This window comes from Notamacropus eugenii, chromosome 1 (genome assembly GCF_028372415.1).
Source record: "Notamacropus eugenii isolate mMacEug1 chromosome 1, mMacEug1.pri_v2, whole genome shotgun sequence".
Lineage (NCBI taxonomy): Eukaryota > Metazoa > Chordata > Mammalia > Diprotodontia > Macropodidae > Notamacropus > Notamacropus eugenii.
The window spans coordinates 173,940,948-173,961,982 of record NC_092872.1 but is presented as its reverse complement, the minus strand read 5'-3'; the positions used below and the strand labels follow the sequence as shown (position 1 = coordinate 173,961,982).

At 37.3% G+C, this 21,035-nt stretch overlaps 1 protein-coding gene across 2 annotated transcripts in view; it reads left to right on the top strand.

Moving 5' to 3' along the window:
• Positions 1 to 21,035, top strand: part of TMC3 (transmembrane channel like 3) — a 73,620-nt gene that overhangs the window by 18,548 nt on the left and 34,037 nt on the right. The window contains exons 4-10 of one of the 2 annotated variants that reach the window (XM_072619285.1): positions 4,356 to 4,437; positions 6,838 to 6,944; positions 9,644 to 9,742; positions 9,855 to 9,997; positions 11,987 to 12,134; positions 14,577 to 14,620; positions 19,650 to 19,797. In XM_072619285.1, coding sequence (XP_072475386.1) covers positions 4,356 to 4,437; positions 6,838 to 6,944; positions 9,644 to 9,742; positions 9,855 to 9,997; positions 11,987 to 12,134; positions 14,577 to 14,620; positions 19,650 to 19,797 — 771 coding nt within the window. Of the gene's footprint in view, positions 1 to 4,355; positions 4,438 to 5,523; positions 6,945 to 9,599; positions 9,998 to 11,986; positions 12,135 to 14,576; positions 14,621 to 19,649; positions 19,798 to 21,035 lie in introns of those variants that run through there. The other variant, XM_072619278.1, reaches the window with a different exon arrangement.

The window sequence follows — 21,035 nt, the reverse complement described above, 5'->3', positions numbered from 1 at the left end:
GCAAAAGGGTTAAGTGACTTGCCAGGGTCACACAGCTAATGAGTTCCTGAGGTTGTATTTGAACTTAGGTCTTCCTAAGGTCCAGTGCTCTATCCATTACACAATCTAGCTGCTCATACAAGAGATATTGATGTGCAAATTATAATTGTCTCCTTGGTTAGCTAATGTATGCTTTTTTTTCGAGACAAAAATTATAAGATGATCAAGTGTCTTATGAAATGTTGTTTCTTGTTGTCCTTGGATAGGTGTGTGTGTGTGTATGTATGTGTGTATATGTAATTTGACCTTCATAACAACCATGTCAGGTAGTACAGGTATCACTATGACTATCCCTTATAGATGAGAAAACTGGGGTTCAGTAAGGTTTAGACATTTGCCCCAAATCACAGAGCTAGAGTGCTGCAATCAGGGCAGGAAGTCTGGGACTTTGTTCTAAGACACTGAAACCTTGGAAGTTCTATCAACATTTGTAGTCTGTCAGTCACTAGAAAGAACAATGTTTAGGATCTAGATTGTAAGAAACTTTAGTTAAAATTGGAAGGAACCAGATGGAACTTCCTCCCTTAGTAACAGCACCCCAGGTGAAATCCCTACCCAGATCACCTCCCTTTGGAAGTTTTGGCACAAGAAGCCCTATGGGTTCCCTGTCTTCCTTGAATAAGACTAACAGTCTCTCCCTTAACCCTCCAAATGAATTTGTCTTTACAAAGTCCATTTAACACGTGTTTGGTGCTGTTTATCCCAAGCATGTTTTGAGCTGCTTACCTTTTAGACAAAATTACTTGTTATACCTCTGGCCAGTGTTAGAGTGTGAAGTAAGATCTTCAGTCTGATTTATGATTATTAATCATTATCTGAGCTATCTTAAACTTGGGAGTTATCTGTCTATCCTAAAGACTCTGCTACCCTTAGGAGAGAGGGCTCTCTGGACCCTGTTGCCTCATCCATAAAACAAAGAACAAAGGGATCTTTTGATTCTCCAAACTAAGAGTAATATTTCAAAGGCTAATCCAATTACAAAACATTAAACTAGTAATTCCCCACTCTGTTCTGGTGACATCCTAGGGAATTGAAAATTATAGGATCACTGGGTTTTGAAGGGACCCCAGAAATCATTTATTCATCCTACCTCATTCCACAGATGAGAAATCTGATGCTTAATATGGTAGAGCCCAAGGACATGCAGGTTATAAGTGGTAGTGTCATGAATCAAAAACAGGCCTTCTGATAACAGATCCCATGCTCTCTTTCCTACAATTGGCAGGGTTATTAGGATAGGAGCACAGAATTGCAGGACAGCTTCCTTATGCTGTTTATTTTCAAATTTTTTTTATTTTGCCATTTCGCTATTTTTCTCAAGAAAAGAAAGCTGTGTTGTAAAATGATAAAAAAAAAAAAAGTCTCAAAATAAACAACATCTCAGTCTTACAAGTCTGCAAGATGACAAGGAGTTTCTCTAGTCTGCTTCCTCCTTCCCTTTTACTAATGAACAAATTGAGTCCCAGAGAGATATAATGGCTTTTCCAAGGTCACATAGCCAATTGTTGCAAAGCTGGGACTAAAAATCTGTATTCTGACTCAGTTCAGTCTGATTTCCACTACATTGTGATACTAATATTTGAAAGTGACAGTTTAAAAGGTATGAGTTATGACCTAATTATTTCTAAACAATATAATTGTCACTTAATTGTCTCTAAATAAAAAATAGGTAAACTCCAAGTGCACCTAGCAAAATCTTATCAATCTATCAAAGTCTACCCAAATACCGCTTCTTCCTTGAAGCCTTTGCTGATTGTGCCTCTCTCCCCTAACTACCTGCCCCATCCCTAAAGCACTTTTTAAAATTGTAATATAGTAGAAATAGCACTATATGTGGAGTTAGGGACTCAGGAAAGGAGGGAGACAGAACCCAACCTGTGACTGTGAGTTGAGGGGAGTGGGAAGAGAGGGGTGGTTAATGCTGTGTAGGGGATTGCAGAGGGGAAAAGAAGGGGAGAGATGAAGGAAGGAAGGAAGGAAGGAAGGAAGGAAGGAAGGAAGGAAGGAAGGAAGGAAGGAAGGAAGGAAGGAAGGAAGGAAGGAAGGAAGGAAGGAAGTCAACTGATATTGCCTTTGGTAAGGCAATGGTAATGTCTACCTGCTTATAGTTATTAAAGTATAAGAAGTGAAAAAAAAAGTAAGGCATCAGAGCAGAAAGTGATCAAGATACAGATGACCCTATTTTGTCTCAAGAAGCACAGAGTTGAGTTGTTTGGCTCCTCCCAGGCATGGCCTCTGGTGGACTGGTTTAGAGGGTGAAACTGCAGCAGCAGCAGCAGTGCATTAGGAAAAATGAAGGAGGAGAGACATGCACTCAATAGCTAATTTTGATACTTAGGAAGCAGGTCACTTTAGGCAACTCATTTCGATTCTCCGAGCCTCAATTTCATCACCTGTAAAATGAGGACAATATTACTCACATGGCCTAATCATGCAGAGTTTTTTTAAAAGCACTGGCACATGTGAATAATTATTAGTGTCCACCTCTGAAGTCTTCCCCAAAGCTTCATCATGGTGCAGAGGTGACCAAGGAGTTTTAGAAGCTTTACCTATAGCGACAGGTTCTAACAAACTGAATGGATTCAAGGGCAAGCCCATGATGGATTATTTGCCTGCTATACAAAGACTGCCCTGGTTAAGTTCAGAGAGTCCAGACAAGTTATATTCAGATAAGTCGTCATCACATTGATTGAAGGGTAGTTTATTTTTCAGCTGTGACTGAAAGAACATCTACTAAGTTGGAGATTTGCAATCTGTATCAACTGAGAGAATATGCATGCAGATAAAATCACTAGTCATGGGAGCATTGAAATATTCTTATTATTTGTACATATGTTTTACCTCCCTTTACAGAAGCCATCATAATATCTTAGAAATAGAACTGAAAGGCTGAGTTTTAGCTTAGACTCTGCCACTAACTACTTTGAACAAGTCTCTTAAACCATTTCCTGGACCTTTATTCATCTATAAAATTAGTCAAACTAGATGATTTGTAGGATTCCTTCAGAATCTAAAACCCTGTGATTCTCAGCTACGTTATAAGCATGTTAAAGGTGAGTCCATAACTGGCTAATTTTATATGCCATAATGTCTCTCACAGTGTCCTCTACATAGTAAGTGTTTGAAGGATGAATAATAAATATATCATCTCTTGATTTTGTGCGCTGGGAAGGATATTGTGAGATTGTAAGCAACAGAGCAAGGTGTAGTGAATTTAAAATCAAGATAATTGGATTACAGGTAAAGTTCTGCCTTGGGATCTTGGGTAAGTTTCATCTTTGTATTGCCAGCACAAAGCTTCATTACTGGTACGTAGTAGGGTCAGAGATGGGAATTAGAATTGTGATATCTTTGGCACAAGACGTGTGTCTCCTAATGTAGGACAAAACCTTCTCTACAGATTTGGATTAGATTTCTGCCTGAAGTACTGAGACCTTGTGACTTTCCCAAGATCACACAACCAGGATATCAGTCAATACTGAAAACCAGTCTTCCCAGCTTTGAGGCAAGCTTTCTGGCTGCTATCTACTATACAGTAAACTGTTAATGTGTGTTTACTGATTGCTTGATTTAATTCATTGGTCATCAATTACTTTATCTATTAAAATAAAAAAATTTGGACTACAGCAATGGTGTGAAATAGAAACAGATCCTTGAGAACCTTGCATTAATTTAGAAAAACTACAAATAAAGGTGGTATTGTATTTTTATTTATTTTATTAAACATTTCCCAAAGACATTTAAGTCTTCGGGTTACAATTTTGACATCTTTGGACTAGGTGATTTCTAAGGACTCTTGTAGCTTGACAGTTCTATTAACATTAACCCATATATCAAATGCAGAAACAATGACATGATGAAACTATAGGAAAGCTGGTTTTCGTTAACATTTGACAAAGGCTGAAATTTCTCATATCTTTCTGCAATGAATGGGTTAGATATCTGCATATTATCCTCTGAATCATTTAGGATGCTCCTATGTGTTGAGTAGTCTGTAATAGACTTCATGGTTTCTCTGAAAAGGCAAAGAATACTTAGGCCAACCTGAGAGAATCCACCAACTCTATCATGGTTCATGGATTACTAAAGTCATATGGAACATTCAGAAGAAGATGTCTAATGTCAGGAAAAACCCTGTAGTTTCCCTTCCCCTCCCCATCCAAATATGCTTCAGAGAACATACTCCAAACTCCCTCTCATCCTTTCTAGTACCCTGGGACTAGATGCACTTGGACATCAACATGATCCCCAGATCTTATGTGTGCTGCTTTATTCCTGAAAGTAACATTCTCTTCTTCCTTTCCATTTTTCTTTAGCTCTGGCGAAAATTTGTCCGGCTCGCCTATAACTTTGTGGTTATTTTCATTCCATGGGAAATGAGAATAAAGAAAATAGAAAGTAAGTATTTGATGTAATCTGAGGAGAGATAGGGAATGTTGGCAGGCTTTATTTCCAATGTTCTGTTCTAGAAAGCCCTTGAATGCACAGAAAAATTGCATCATTCTTTTTAATTTTTTTTAAATTAATGAATACGTATTTTCTCTCTCATCCCTTAAAGTATAAAAGAAAGAAAAGAAAAGCCTTTTATAACAGACATATAGAGACAAGCAAAAATAAATTCCTAGATTAGTTATACCCAAAAATGTATCTTAAATCTATCACTTCTCTGAAAAAATATGGGTACCCCATCTCCTTGTTGGGCCTCTGGAATTATGGTTGGTCATTGCAACAATTAGTTATTAGCCAATCATTCTTTTCCAAAGTAATGTTTGCAGATGAAGTATTACATAATGGAAGAGTTAGTCTTGGACTCAGGAAGATATGGGTTCAAATCCTACCTCTGAGGCTAGCTATATGACCATGAAAAAGCCATTTAATGTCCCTGAGCCTCAGTTCCTTCCTGTAAATGGAGATAATACAGCCTGAAAAGGTTTTATTGCTATGAGGCTCAAATATGCAGGGATAGTAGAAGTATTACAAAATTCAAACTATTTTAAATGTATTTTTTTTAATTATGAACTTAAGCAATTTCACAGAAAATTTTAAAAAGAACTGAGCATTAAACTCGAGCCATAACACTACAACCAGCACTTCTTTCTTCTGAGGAAAATTCAGCTTGTGGGTGTTAATACAAAGGATAGTCTTTCTGCTTCTGGTAAAATCATGGTCCCAAATCCTACAATTCCCTGGGGCAGGGACATAAGCAACAGGCAAGAGACTCTAGAAGGCAGAATCTAGGAGGCTGTACCATAGGGATAAGACTTGGGATCGATAGGCTGATGGCAGGAAAGAGAGGAAGCAGCGCCACCAAGTAGTAGAGAACCATAAGGCACAAGAATGGTAGCCTAAAGAACCACCATAGGCATAGAAAGGATGCACACCGTCTCCCATTGCACCTTGGCCAAAGCTCCATTGTGCCACCCCAGTTATGGCTCTGACTCCCTTTAAATTCCTTCAAATAATAATGAGGATAACAACATTCCCATTTCTATAGGACTTTTAAGATTTACACAGCACCTTCCTCACAACTGCATTAGAGAAGAAGGGTTGAGTATGATCGACAGTTTTCCATTCTATAGTAAGTGAAGGCAACATGGCATAATGGAAAGGACACTGGACTTGGAGTCAGAGGAACTGACTCTCCTACTTACTACCAGTGTGGTCTTTAATAAGTCACTTAAATTCTAACTGGAATTTTTTTCTCCTAATCTGCAAAATTAGGATTTAGAGCTAGATGATATCAAAGTTCCCTTTCTAGCTCTAAATCTTACATTTCTGCATGAGTAATTGTGACTCACTCACTATACAGACAAGAACAAATTACAAAAAAACACAAAAGACAAAGTCTAACTTTTTTCATCTTTATCATGGTTGTATCTCTTTCTATTATCCACTCAAACAGTCACCATGATAGGGTCAGGTCCTTATCAGTTCTTGTCTATAGTTTGTAATAGCCTTCTAATTGTTTTCCTAACCTCAAATCTGTCTCCACTTCAATTAATTAAATTTAATTAATCCTCTGGCAATCCAGCTGGCAAAGTGATTTTCCTAAATCTCGGTTACCTGCTCAGTGAGTTCCAGTCAGGATCAAATATATAAAATCCTCTGTTTGGTATGTAAAGCTCTTTATAACCTGATTCTGCTTTTCCTTTCTGGTCTTTACTTTTTACTCTTTACTCCTCTCCACTCACTCTGTTATGCCTCTTGCATCATGAGTAAGCCTAGTTCTAGAACTCTGACAGTCCTCCAGAAGGGTGGGGTTTTAGGCAATCTAAATGCAGCACGCTTTCAGAAAGCTGACTTTAGCAGTTTCCACTACTATGCCTTTCTTCCATGCCTCTGCTCCCCTCTGTGGATGTGCTGAAAGAGAAAGGAGGAATTTTCTACCTGCAACAGTTTTGTAGAGGGTGTCCCTGGAATATCAATATAGTTTTAAGCTTGAATAATACACTCTTATCAGGCTTTTAATAACACTGCACTAAGACTTTGGGATCATTCTGTATAATAACATTGTTTCAGTTGGCCTTGTGCTGGCCTATTCAACCAGTAAAGCTGGACTAAAAGGGAATCACATAAATAGTAACATCTGCATTTCTGAATTACCCTTTTACTTTAACAATGAATGCAACAACAAGGTCATAAGAAGCAAGAAATGAACAGTCCCTTGGGCATTGTGATCTAAAGAGGATCATCCTTACCATGTTAAAGTAGAGCAATCTGACTTAAAGTAAAGCAAAAGCCTTAGCCTTGTGGTAGTGGTCAAAAATGAGCTGTTCATGTATCCTTATGTCTCCTAAGGTCACTTTGGATCTGGTGTTGCCTCCTATTTTATCTTTTTAAGATGGCTGTTTGGAATTAACATCGTGCTTACCATAATGACGGGTGCTTTCATTGTTCTTCCAGAGGTAAGAATCATCCGGGAAGGAAGGAAGGAAGGAAGGAAGGAAGGAAGGAAGGAAGGAAGGAAGGAAGGAAGGAAGGAAGGAAGGAAGGAAGGAAGGAAGGAAGGAAGGAAAGAAGAGAAACACATGGCATTTAGGGAAAGAGAAAAGGACATTACATTTTTGTCATGGAAGATAGTGGGGAATAACTTAAAGGTTGAAATCAATCACAGTATGAAACTCAATTCATTGTTAAATGTCTTTTCCACCCATTTAGTGATGATGCTGCTCTCTAACTCATGTCCACTGACCGTCATGCCATGGTCAAACTGAATATGGCACCATTTATAAGTCCTCCCAAGTTGACCTCATTTGATTGATAACCACTTTTTAAGAGCTGTTATCCAACCATCTATTTAACCCCTTACCTAACATTGAGTGGTTGATACAAAATTTTCCATTAAGTAATGGGTAAATCATATGGGACAAATTTAAAAACTTTCCTAGTACAAGATAAAGGCATCTCTGTCTTCATTCCAATCTACCAACTGCCATAGAAATAAATCAGATTAGTATAAAGTTGGGTTTTTTTGTTGTTTTTTTTAATCTTTTTAATTTAGCTCTTATCCAGTGATGTATACTCTTTTATGGCTTTTTACATACTTCACTCCAATTAAAATTCCTATCTCCTGAATGTTTAGTCAGAAATTGATCTGATTAAGTCAATTTTGTGACCATTTTTTTCCTGGCATTGACATTTCTGGATATAGAAGTTAAGCTTCCAGGTCTAATTGCCTAGAGATATCCTTTCGCCTTTAAAAAGTATACTGACCACATTGCACACCCTCCAGTTCCCGATGAATTCCCCAAAATGGTGATACACATCGTCTCTGGCACCTTTTATGTGTATTATATTGTGGTAGGCTTTGGATATACGCATGATATGCTTACTTTGATAAGCTGATGGATCTGTGTGTATGCATGTATGTGTTCCCACCAACAATATAGATTACACTCTATCCATATCTGCTCTTCCACTCCAACCACTGGCCAGGTCTTCCCACAAATACACCACAAAAAGTCCACCCAATGATTTGGAACCATCCTCCAAATCTGTTGTCCTTATATCGATGCCAATGAAGCGAGTGGACTGAGGGCTGGATTTCCTTCTCTCTCTCAATATGACCAGCCCACCTTTTTTTTTCAAGTCATACATCACTCTGAAAGCATCCTTTATAAAGCTTTGCCTCCACAGTTCTTCATTGGCACTGTGTTACAGCCTGCTTAATGTACAACAGACTCTCTCTTGCATTTCAGGTGACCCTCTGCTATAACACATTAGAGACTGGGGCATGCCATAACTTTCAGCTATACAGTATGACTAGAGGAATATATTGTTAAAAGATGGAATCATTTAGTGTCATGAAAAGCATTGAAATTTTCCAAAGGCAATCCTGGCAGATCTATTCAACCCCGGGCCCAGCTCATTGTCCATTTTCAGTATCTGTTGAAGGGTGTATGTAACAATGGACCAGTTCTATGAGTCATCTGTTCAATTGCCTTTAAAGACTGCACTAGTGACATTAAATTCAAATGGAGATGGGAGCCACTAATCTGTGCATAATGATGCTTATGGGCTGCATATTGATTTAGTTTTAAGATGTAATATTATCTATATTTTGTTATATTTTTATTTATTTTTTTAAATAATTTCCAGTTACATTTTACTGTGGTTCAGACTAAGAAATGTTGTGGGCCATGTGTTTGACACCTCTTGTCTGGACAATGGGCGTTCTTCATCCTTTAGATTTTACATTTCCTCCAAAAAAGGCAACAAAAATGCCAACTACCAATACATCTGCCTACTTTCTCACATCTACAAAATTGTTGAGAGTTATCCACATGTACATTGCAGCCTTAATGGAAGTTTAAGAAGGAAACAGGAAGTCTTTTGTAAATCATGTTCTATAGCAGACCATAACTATACAGTCATATATTTGGCTAAACCATATGGAGAATACAAGTGCCTATTTTTGGTTGACCATATAAAAGCATTTGATTTAGTGTCTATACATGCGTGTGACAGCACAGGAGACTTTTTTTTGGTAGTGTAGTGTTTACGTCTGTCCCAAAAGTCTTGGCTCAGTTTTAAGCTATCAATAGTTTCTTAATAGGATTACTATTTCAGATTGTATCTAGAGAACTAGGATTCTACAGCATATCCCAAAAGTCTTAGTGTAGCTAACTACACTCAGCAGACATATATAACAAATGGTAGCAATCTTTTCCTCTTCTGCTTTATGAAGTCATTATTTGAACAGAGATTACCTCAGACAGAGAGTATAGGGTATTAGACTTTGATTGAGGAAGATCTGGGTTCAGTTCTCTTCTCAGACACTTACCAGTTGTGTGACCCTGACAAGTCACTTAACCTGTCTGCTACTCCCTTAGTTTCCTCATATGTGAAATGGACCCAATGCCTTCTACGATCCCTTTCAGCTCTAAGTTAATATCCAATGAGCATTTCTTTTTACCAGATATACAACGAACACCAACTGTATATTGGAGATTGTGATTTATACTCCAATGGTGATGATCCCAGGTGCCAAGGCAAGGTCCCTCTCTCAGACCAGTCAACTCATTTTTCTCAATTCCCTCTTTTCCCCCATATTTCTTTAGAATGGATGCTCAATTTATGGCACTGACCTCTCCTTTCTCATCAGCTGATTGCAGGGCAGCCCTTCGGAAGCACCATCAGAAAGACTATTCCCAAGGACCATGTTGCTTCAGCACAAGACTTGGACACCGTCTGGTCCCTGGGGGTAAAGTGTATAATTCTCACTGGTTTTCTTTGTAAATACAACAAGGTTTGGGGAAACCAAAAGTCAATGATGATGATCTGATACGATGATGTCAATGGTATTCTCTTTGCAGGGCTATCTCAAGTATTCTGTTTTATTTTATGGCTACTACGGCAAGGAGAGGAAGATTGGCAAAGCAGGTTACCGGTTACCCTTGGCTTACTTCCTGGTTGGCATGGCAGTGTTTGTTTACAGCTTTATCATTCTGTTGAAGAAGTAAGGTTGTGAATATGCTTGCATCTTTTTCTGGCCTATGTACTTTGGCCTTTTAGTCAGTCCTGTTGCAGCTTCTATAGGCTTCTGTGCGCTTCTAGGGCAAGGATTCTTAGCTTGAGTTACATGGATCCATAAGGGGTCTGAAGATAAATTTCTGGAGGCCCATGAACTTGAATGGGAAAAAAATAAAATTAATTTTTACTAACCTTTAAATGAAATTTGATATTCCCTTTAATTACGAATGTAGGCAACAAACCATTATTCTGAGAAGGCATAATATGGTTATTTAAATTGTCAGAAATGTTCATGACCCCCAAAAAAGGTTGAGAACCTTGCTGTAAGGAAGTAGATAGTAAGTATAATCTAGCTAGTGAAATAGAATTTTAAAGAAACAATAGAAATATAATAAATTCTCTGTACTCCCATGATATATGTTCAGAGAGAATTATGAATGAGGAAATCCATGAATGCCATATCCTACGCCATTGAAGATAAGAGAGGTGAAGGAAAAGAGGAGAAGATTGGGGGTGGAGGGAGAGATAGAATACCTACATATGTAACTTTTTCATGTGCTTCTAGTCTCAGTTTAGTGGCTGTACAACCTTAGGCAAATTACTTTGCCTCTCTAGACCTCACTTTCTTTATCTGTAAATAAAGGTAGAGGGCTAGGCTATCTCAAAAGTCACTTCCAATTCTGAGATTCTATGGCTGTATATAGCAGCCTGATAAGTAGAGATCTACTGACTTAGAGGATGGTCAGGATGAGAAAGAAAGAGGCAAGGGCCTGTGCTCATCTTATTATCCCTTTTCCTGATTTCTGGTGGTGACATTATTTAAACTGAATAATGTCATGTCCTTGGAATTGACTTTCTTACCTTTGCTGCAACTCAGTAAAAATCAGGTTATCATTTTCAGATGTAGCAAAGTAGAATTTTGTTTTCTGGATCCTGTATAGTTGTTACAAGGGTTTGGTTTTGTCTTTTTAAAGTATTTTTGGGTGGAAGGGTAGGGGGGTGGGAGATGAGAGCTAGAGGGGGCTACCAAGATAGTCTAGCCAGGAAAAAAGGAGAAAGATAACAAGTAAAAAAAGGTCATGAAAATTTTTTTTTAATGAATAAAAGGAAGGCCAGAAATTATCACAGACAAGCAGAGCAGCTTTGATAATTATTTGTTGGATGTGTTGTGTTTTTAAAAGAAAAGCTATCTGTATACAATAGAGATTAACAGCTTTATTTACAATCCACTTTTTCTGTTCTACTATATATATAAGAAAATGCTTGTTTTATTAAGTAGCTAAAATTAATTTATTTGAATATAGAATTTAAAATAATAAAAATTTAGAAATAAATAAATTAGAAAGCAGAGTATGTGTAGTGAAAGGAAATCTGGATTCTAGGTCCAGGTCAGTCATTTCTTTTACCTGAAAAAATCATTGCTCTCTCAGCTTCATTTAAAAAAAAAATTTCAGTAAGGAAATATAACACCTATTCTGCCTAATTCAGAGTTATTAGAAGGATCAGATGGGATTCTACAGGTGAAAATATTCTAAAAGCTGTAAAAGCAACTATTCTCAAAAAATATGGTATTATTATCATTTTATTAAAATTGACATAGGTCCTGATCCTGTGATTTTATTGTTAAAAGGAGCTTCCAAATAAGGAATCATCCTCTACCAATGTAGATCTCCATAATTTAAAGTCTTAAAGACTTGCCTAGGGCTCTCAGAAGCTTAGAGATTCGTCCAAGGTAACATGGCCAGTATGCGTCCCAGGGACTTGAAATCAGGTCCTGCTAGCTCTAAGATCAGCATTCTGTTCGTTACCTCATCTATCAGCTTTTTCTGGTAAAAAGGAAAAAAAGGAATACTGTATTCAGTGTTCCCTACCAATATGAACTTTTATACGAAAAAACAGATCAGCCTTGAGGTTGACACTGGGTAGCCATGTGGGGTGGGGTGTTTGTGACTCCCTTTCTGATGGTATTTTACAGAATGGCAAAGAATTCCAGAATGAGCCTTGCAAGTGCATCCAATGAAAACTACACATTTTGCTGGCGGGTGTTTTGTGCTTGGGATTATCTCATAGGAAATCCAGAGGCTGCGGAGAGCAAGGCTGCTGCCATTGTGAACAGCATCCGGGTAAGCCACATGACTGCTGAACCAACTCGGGGCTAGGCAATAAAGAGCTCCCCTGGGGGTGTATTTGCTTTGGAGAAGTTACCCAGTAAATCTACTAAGTCTGACCTTTCCATGTCTTAACATCTTAAATAACATCTTTATCTTAATGAAATTATCACCATAATTTTATATGTTATTGATAGTCTTAGCATCATCCATTTCAGAAAGTATTAGGATCAAAGAATCATAGGACAAATTTAGAATTGTTAGGCATTTCAGAAATGATCTGATCCTATAACATATTTTACAGAGAAGATAATTGAGCTCCAGAGAAGTTAAGTGATTTGTCTAAAAATCACATGTGAAGGAATCATCAGAGGATCTGAGCCTTCTTATGCCATAGGTCAATGGTCATTCCACCGTAAAAAGCTGAACCTTCCCTTACCTACCAGTCATATTGCTGAACTAGGAATGGATTAGTATTAGGAATATTTGTATAGCTCAGTTTATTGATTATTATTAACTAGTGTTGGTAACCATTTGAAGTTTTTTTTTAAGTAAATGCTATTCAACAAAGATTTAAGTGCCTCCTATTTGGTAGGCCTTTGGGAGTACAAAGACAAAAGGGAAATGGTGTCTGCCCTCAAGAAGCTTACATGTGTCAACCTGAAAGTTTGGTTAAAGTAAAGGCAACAGGCTAAATGATTATTTTATTATTTAATTAATTCCCTTTAAAGAAATAGTAACATAGTACTACAGAGCCAGATATTATCTGTCTGACTGCTGATACAAAAAACTGGCCAGCCTTAAATCTGTTTTAAGACAAAGAAGGTGTTGTGTGTCCTTCAGATTTATGGTCTCCATAAGTGATTAACTAGACCATTAGAAAGGAATGTCTTAATTGCATAGATTGTAAATACAATAAGATAACAGTTTGACAAAGTTTCAAATAGAAATTACGACCCAAGATGTCTGTGTTTTCTTTACCATTAACATGCCATAACATAGTATATGTCTACAAAATATTAAGATATGGAAAACATCCCATTACTCAGAAAAAATGTCTTAGATTAAAGGTCTCTTAAGGAATGTTAAGTCAGCCCTGGCTTTGTTGACATGGGAAAAGGCGTTCTCTGAGTTTGCTTCAGAGAGAACAAAGAGATTATTCCAAAATTTATATTAAATATTATCACATGCTATTGTAGGGTGCATAACATGTACACAGGTTAATAAAGGTAATTAGAAAAGGGACAGAATACTATTGGATGGGGGTGGGGTGGTGGTGATGAGTGGTTCCAAGATTTCTGGAGGAGATTCACGAAGCTCACAAAAGCTGAGTCTTGCAGGAAGAGAAAGATTCTGAAAGGAGAAAGTAAGGATGAAATGCATTCCAGGAATATAAGGGACAGTGGGAACCTAGAGGGACCAGTGGCTGGCAAAAGCATCTCCCTTACCCAAAGGTCATTTGCCTGGCAACCTTAACTAATGCAAATAGAGCTAATAACCTGGAGTTAGCAAAAAAAAAAAAAAGGACTAGGTAAAGATGCCACAACATTTAAGCTCTAAAATTCACACACTTTTCTAATAGGCTAACCCCTCAGGATCTTACACAGAATCTTTTTACTTTTATTTTATACACAGTTCTAGCAAGGATGCTTATCTTAGTAGTTTAGCTTATATGGACTAAGGATATTTAGCTTAAAGAAGAGGGAATACTTTTATCTTCAAAAATTCAAAACTATGTGAAAAGGGGGAAGAGGATTTTGATTTGCAATATTTAGAGGAACTAGGAGTAATGGATTGAAGACACCAGAAGGGAAATTTAAGTTTACTATAGGGGAAATTCCCTAACCATTACAATTATTCAATATTAGAATGGGCTATCTCTGGGAATCCTGTTACAGAATTCTCCTCAATTGAAGTCTGAAAGCAAAGGTTGAAATAACACTTATTGGGTGTGTTGTAGGGCGTTCTTATTCGTGTATATATTTGTGATGAGACTAGACGGGCCCTGAAATGCCCTCCAACTCTAAAAAATCTGTGATCTCATTGACAGCCCATATTAGATGAGACCCAGAAAGTTAAAAGGGGGACCGGACACAGCTCAAAACAGCAGTGTTGACAGTTGAAATGACAGCTAACAATCTCATAGGGAATGAGGAAACATATAAACTGTAAAACAGGGAGGGAGGGTGGAGAAGAAAAGAATTCCAATGACATAGGAGCCAAGGCTCTTTTAACATAAGGTCCTACAGCAATGTGCCCAAATGGCATTCCTGTATTTTAGCAAACAGAAATAATAGACTTTTAACCCTGAGACTTTCATTCTTAAATGGGTATCACCTCAAAACCAATAACATGCTTAGAGAAATAAGGTTTGTAATAAAGAGAAATATGATTATCAACCATTAGATTTATTTTTGTTACATAATGTGATTTTAAATGTTATATGTTTTCTTTAAGGAGGCTATCTTGGAGGAACAAGAGAAGAAAAAAAGAAAAAATTTGTACGTATTACAACAACCTTTGTGTTCACTCAACTAAATCATGAATTTCCTCTTCATTTTATTTTTTTTCAGATCAGTAGCTCATCTGAACCTTATTTTCACAGTCATTCTTACCAATATTCTTTTCATTCTGCATTGCTATCACCCTTTTATAATATAGTATTGAGTAGTTCATAATTTACCTAATGTAGAGTTCAGATAGTTTCCATATCTTTTCATACTTCACATACAGTCCATAAAAGTATGTCCCAAAACTTCATGAGATGATATGAGCTTATGAAGAATTCTGAAGGAATCAGTTCTTTGCTACTCTACTTGAAGAATGCATCCTGTGTCTTTTGCTCAGCACAGTATGCAATATTCAGGCATTGAATGAGCAGATGTTTGAGTTTTGTTTGTCAAAGTTCCTGTGTTTCTTCTGAAACAAATCCTTTTCTTGGGGATCATAAGACCCAAAATGGAGTCACCTTCTATTTCAGTCCAATCCCAGCATTTATCGGCTTTCCTGGGCTATTTCTTTTGGTTTGTGCCTGTTAGATGTGTAACAACATCGTTTGAATTATCAGTGCAATTCATACTTCCCTTCTCTTATTTCTTTCAGTCTCCTATTTCCTCTTTTGTGGCCCATGGAAATTTAAAATTAAGCCAGCACTGAGTGATGAAGTGTTGGAACTAAATAAGCTTCCTAGAAGAGGACAAGGTTCAGGACAGGAAGATGTACAGATGTTAGCTCTTATCATTTTGTTATTTAAAAATAACTAAATGTCTATACTCTTTGATGTACCCAAAACACTTCAGAGTTTTAAAAAAAATGCTTGCCTTATAACAACCTTGTGAGGTTGTCACTGAAAGTATTATCATTTCTATTTTACAAATGAAGAAGCTCAGACTTGGAGAACTATTTGTGAAGTAATCACAGAACTTCTAAGTCTAAGAGTAAGGACTCAAAACCCCAAGCCCAGTCTATGTTTTCTTTCTCCTATAATCTACTACCTTTTCTGAAGAGTTAGAGAAAATCAATTTGATTTTCCTCATGCTTAGGAAACTAAGTGATAGTGGTGAGGTTTGAGGGGTGCTGAGGACCCCAAAACACCTACATGCCAGGTCCTGCTCAAATGAATTCAACACAAGCCTTCTTAAAGCCAAAGAAAAATAAAGTTTATTAAAGATTCACCATATTGGGTTGACTCTTAAGGAGCCTAAGCATTTGTAATGTTTGTATTAACAAGCAGGCCAGATAGAATCTCAACTAGAAAGAGTCTGAGCTGGATTGAATCTGAGCACCTTCATGGAGGCAAGATGGAACTTAAATACAGAAAAGACTGTAGGAGGAATCTGGGGGTGGTCTGGTAGTCTAGCGTGATGGGAGGAGGGTTTTAGGGACAGTCTTGGGGAGAAGTCCTTTTAGAACAAGGAAAGCATATTTTGAGTTAATAAAAACATCAACTGGCATGGGGTGAGATCCTAAGGAATGGGTTAAGACTCCCAAAATCTTTCCTTTCCTTTCATCAACATGCAGAGTGAAAGGTTTTTCTAGATTAGGTTTAGTTTTCAAAGTCTCAAAAGCTTTAGCCTGGTCAGAGTCAGGGCCATAAAACCAAAATCAGGAATCCAGATCCTACAAAATCCAGCCATGCCTAAAAACACTCACACTTATTGCTTAGTGGCTGGAACAGGGATTGTCCTTTTTCTCTCAGAGGTTAAGGAGTGAGAGGTAGGCATATGTGGGAAGCAGGTGGGGCAATCCAGAGGTCTTGAAGGGAATGACCAGTACCCTGGGGTGAATACAGATGGAATCTAGGGAGGATCTTGATGGGAGTGGTCAGCAGCCTGAGGAATGGGGTTTTGGTAGGATCAAGGGTGGGGTGTGCAACAGAGACTTGGTCATAGTGATAAAGAAAAGCCCATGGGCTTCCAGAATCAAATGGGAAGATTAGATTTGAGTCAGGAAGGCCAGATTAAGTGGGAAGATTCAAGGGGAGTTCAAGGAGAATCCCAGAGTCTGAAACCCATCAATAAGAAAAAAGTTTTCCTTTTAGGATGAAGGATCACCATCATATAATGTAAAAAGCTAGAGAAGGAATTAGCTACATGACTCACTAGCTACATGACTTTGAACAAACCATTTTACTCTTCTGAGCCTCCATTTTTGTATCTATAAGAAAAGGATTTATTTAATCTTTGAATTTGCTCCCAGTTCTGATATCCATTGATACTATGAACTGTCAGCTTCTCATGACTTAGAAAGGTAAGCAAAGGGACCCCAATATAAGAACTGTTTGTAACCTTCCCTCCAAAGATTATAAACCACACTGACTAAATTCTCCACATTTCTGGAGCAAACAGGTCTTCATTAAGTATGTGAAACATAGAGTCAAACACTAGATAAGCCATAGAAGCTTTACATTTTTCCATGGTTCCAGACAGTCTTAACTCTGATATTTTATAAGTATATTCTATTGCTTACCAGAGGGAAAAAACAAAAGGTATGACTGGGTTGATGTAAATCAATCATCATAACTAGGGAAATTATTTTAAATATATGCTGCTTAAAGCTGGGTCAATGTAGCAAAAAAGAACTCTAAACTTAGGGCTAGTAAATCTGAGTTTGATCATAAGTTCATAGGATCATAGATTCAAAGTGGAAGAGAATTAAGAAACCATGTAATCCGATACCCTTATTTTATAAATAAGAACACTGAGGTCTAGAGAAGTCAGATGATTTTCCCAAGTTTACTCAGCAGAGCTGCAAAGGCAGGATTTGAACTCAGGTCCTTTGACTCTATCAGGAGGTGACTGGTATGTGGATTCGTTTCGTTTCCACTTTGCCTTCCTGTTGTAAGAAACCTAGGCAGTCTTAAGATTTTTAAAAATATGATGTCTTGGTCATGGCATTCAGATAATTCAATGATTCTTAAATTGTTTATCCTGAATTTGTTTTTCAGATCAGTTGTTTTTACAATAAGATGCCTTATACTTTCTTCTATGTTTTTTCAGCCTTTTGGTTTTGTTTTAATATTTCTTGTTGCCTCATGGAGTTACTGGCATGCATTGGTCCATTTGAATATTTAAGGAATTTAATTCTTGGGCCGGGTTTTATAACTCTGCCAACTATTAAATTCCCTTCCCAATTCTTTCTTCATAGCTCTCATTTCTTTTTTTTCTTTTATTTCCTTTATAACTAATGGAATAAAACAAGCATTTTCATAACATAGTATAATAAAAAGATGATTGCACATGATTGCTCTGCAAATCTACTATGCACAACTTGCTATTTCTCTCAAATATACAACAAAATTATCATGTGAATTTACTTTTTTTTCTTTCTGCCTTTCTCCCCACCTCCTCCCTAGAGATGGCCACCATTAGACACAATATGTATACATATATAGATACATACATCTATATATGTAAGATCATTCTATTTATGTTTCTATTTATCAGTTCTTTCTGTGGATACAGGTAGCATTTTTCTTTATGTGTACTTTATAATTAATTTGGGTATTTATAATAGTGAAAAAACTTATTCATTCATTTTTTCCCTCAGACGATCTCATGTCATTTATAAAAACAATTTTTTAACTCTTGTTTCATCTCTTCCTGAAATTCTAATGGTTTGTGCCTATCCTCTGTCTTTACCTGAGGCAATACTTGTAGATATTTTAGAATCATTCTCTTGTTCTGGGTGTGTGTCTTGAACATCCCTGCCACCATAATAGATAATAATAGTGCTCATTCCAGACTTGATGTTATAGTTGGGTTCTAGCACACTACTGGACTGGTCTTTCAGGGCTGGTCTTGTTGCTGCTTGGGGTAATGTGGATAGTGTTATTCCACAATCTCAGAGACAGGCTAGGGACCTGTAGGCTTTCAACATACCCAAAGTGGTCTGATAAAGAGAAAAATCTGGTTCCTGACCTCCTGGTCTGAACTCTGCAAGTTTCTGATCTGACTTTGGGTCTGAAGAAAACATGGACTCAGCCCAGGTCTAGCAGCTAGAAAGCTCTGAACTTTATTCTTTCTTCACATGAAACTCAGGGACTTCCTACCTGAGAATGATACTCTCCTGGGCAGGTCCCCATTTCAGTGCATCCAGGTAGTGTGTGACAAAGCTGCCAGTTCATACCTGTCCTTCTTGTAGTGCCCCAGTATGTGTCTAGTGGTGCCCAGTATAGATCTGGGATCTCTTCTTATCCTGGGCTTTGGAGTGCTCTGCACATGGCATGCTCCTGGTCAACCCTGGGGTCTACAGAATCTCCTCTCTATCTTTCTTCTCAGCAAGGGTGTACAAATGATTGACTGTGGCTTTTTGGATTTCCTCATCAGAATTTGACCTGGTCCATTTTGTAGATCTATTTGGAGAAGTTTGTGGAACAAAGCTTATAACAGTGCTTCTCACCATTCTTCCATCTTGGCTCTGCTTCTTTCCTTTGACTAAATTGAGTGCCTCCACCTCACTAACTCTGCTACTTATGAGGCACCATGTCTCTTAATACTTCCAAGTCTGTTTCTTGATCCATATGCTGAAAATAAAAATACCTATATCACCAACCATACAAAGGTTTTGTGAGAATCTCATGAGAAAATGTATAGAAAACACTTTTGAAATATAAAACACTCTGGAAATCTAAGATATTATTATTAGCTGTGTGTGTGTTAAGGGTAGCACATTAGTGTCAGTATGTACCCCAAGCAGAATACCCTGAAAGGGAGCATAATTCATCATGGGAGGAAAGAAGAAGAAATGTATCCATCCATATACCCTACTCAGAAGTCTCTATCACAACATAATAATGAGGAAAACAAAGAAGGAAAAAGAGGGAAACACTGGTAGATTTCATGGACATGTCTATCTATATTTTATATTCCTCAAGAAATAAGTAACCATGCAAATAGCCAATTATCATTCCTAACAGAAAATCCAATTTTAAATGTAAATGTATTTTATGACTTAAAGTACATTGTCTACGTCATAGCTACCATTTCAAAGAGAGTCCTGTGACCTTTATTTCATCTCTTTTTTTTTCAGGGCAGTGACCATATGTCTCCGGATCATTGCAAACATCTTAGTGCTCCTCTCACTTGCTGGGAGCATTTATCTCATCTACTTTGTGGTAGATCGGTCCCAGAAGCTGGAGCGGACCAAAGAGGAACTGACCCTTTGGGAAAAGAATGAGGTTTTGCATATTAGCTCAGTTTGAACAAGAGTGCCTTTGAGAAGGCTCATTCCAGTTTTCCTATTGAAAGTACTGATTTGTAGTCATTGCAGCTGTGTTACTTTTCTTTTTCAAGTATAGTCAGAAATATCTCTAAGAACTTACCCTCATCCCACCCTACCCCAGAGTTGCTTATTATACCTACTCTCTAATGCTAAGAATGCAAGGGATGTAAGCCAGCAACTACCAATTTCAAGTCTTAATAGGAGACTTTTATTCCTGTCAACCACAAAGGGTTAGTTCAAGTTGATCCTCTTCCACTTCACATATCCTTAGGACAAATGTCACCTTAGCTCCAGAGATCACCTGTTGACCTACAGAGATTTAAAAAACAGAAGGATTTTCACTTTACAGATATGTTTTGGAAGAATGACAACTTAATAATCAAGTTCTGAGGGAGCTAAAAGCTCAGGTCCCTTCCAACTTCAATATTTGAGAATCAATATGGTATAAAAATAGCAAAAAATTCTAGGAATGGTATAATAGTCATCCTCCTTCTACTGAATGGCTTTTTCAAAGTGAATTATGATATGGAGTCAAGGTTAAAAGTATTTCGAGAGACAATCTGCTTAGTCCAATCTGTCAAGACTATATTGAGACCATGCCGCTTGAGTCAATATCTATTCACATTTTTTTCTATGACATTAAAAATAAATTAAAATAAATTCATAATTTCCCCTGGTAGCAATATCTCTGTCAGAAAACTCACAACTCAAACTTAAATCTATTTGATATCTTTCTCTGTTTTCTCAGTGAGGATGGTCAACTATAGGTTATTATTCGCTGAAAAATGAACCAGACATAATTTGAATGATTATTGAACCATCTTTATCTTCTCTTTTTTCCCTTGGTCTTATCTTTTATCCAAATTGAGGGAAATTGGGACAGAGTGAGTAGACTACTGAAAAGTACAATTAAATTGATTATTCAATTCAACACACATTTTCAAAGCACCTACTGTTTTCAGGGTGCTGTTCTCTATGGTAGGGAGATTCAAAGACTAAAATAAGATACAGTCCCTGGCCTCATAGAACTCATAGTCTACAGGGGCTGTACTACATGTATGTATGTATGTATATACATACATACACACACATATATATATATATATATAAACAAGTGCATAAAAAGGTTATAGATTAGATGCTATCTGAGATTCCAGAGGAAATTATCTTAATAACTGTGAAGGCGGAAGGAAG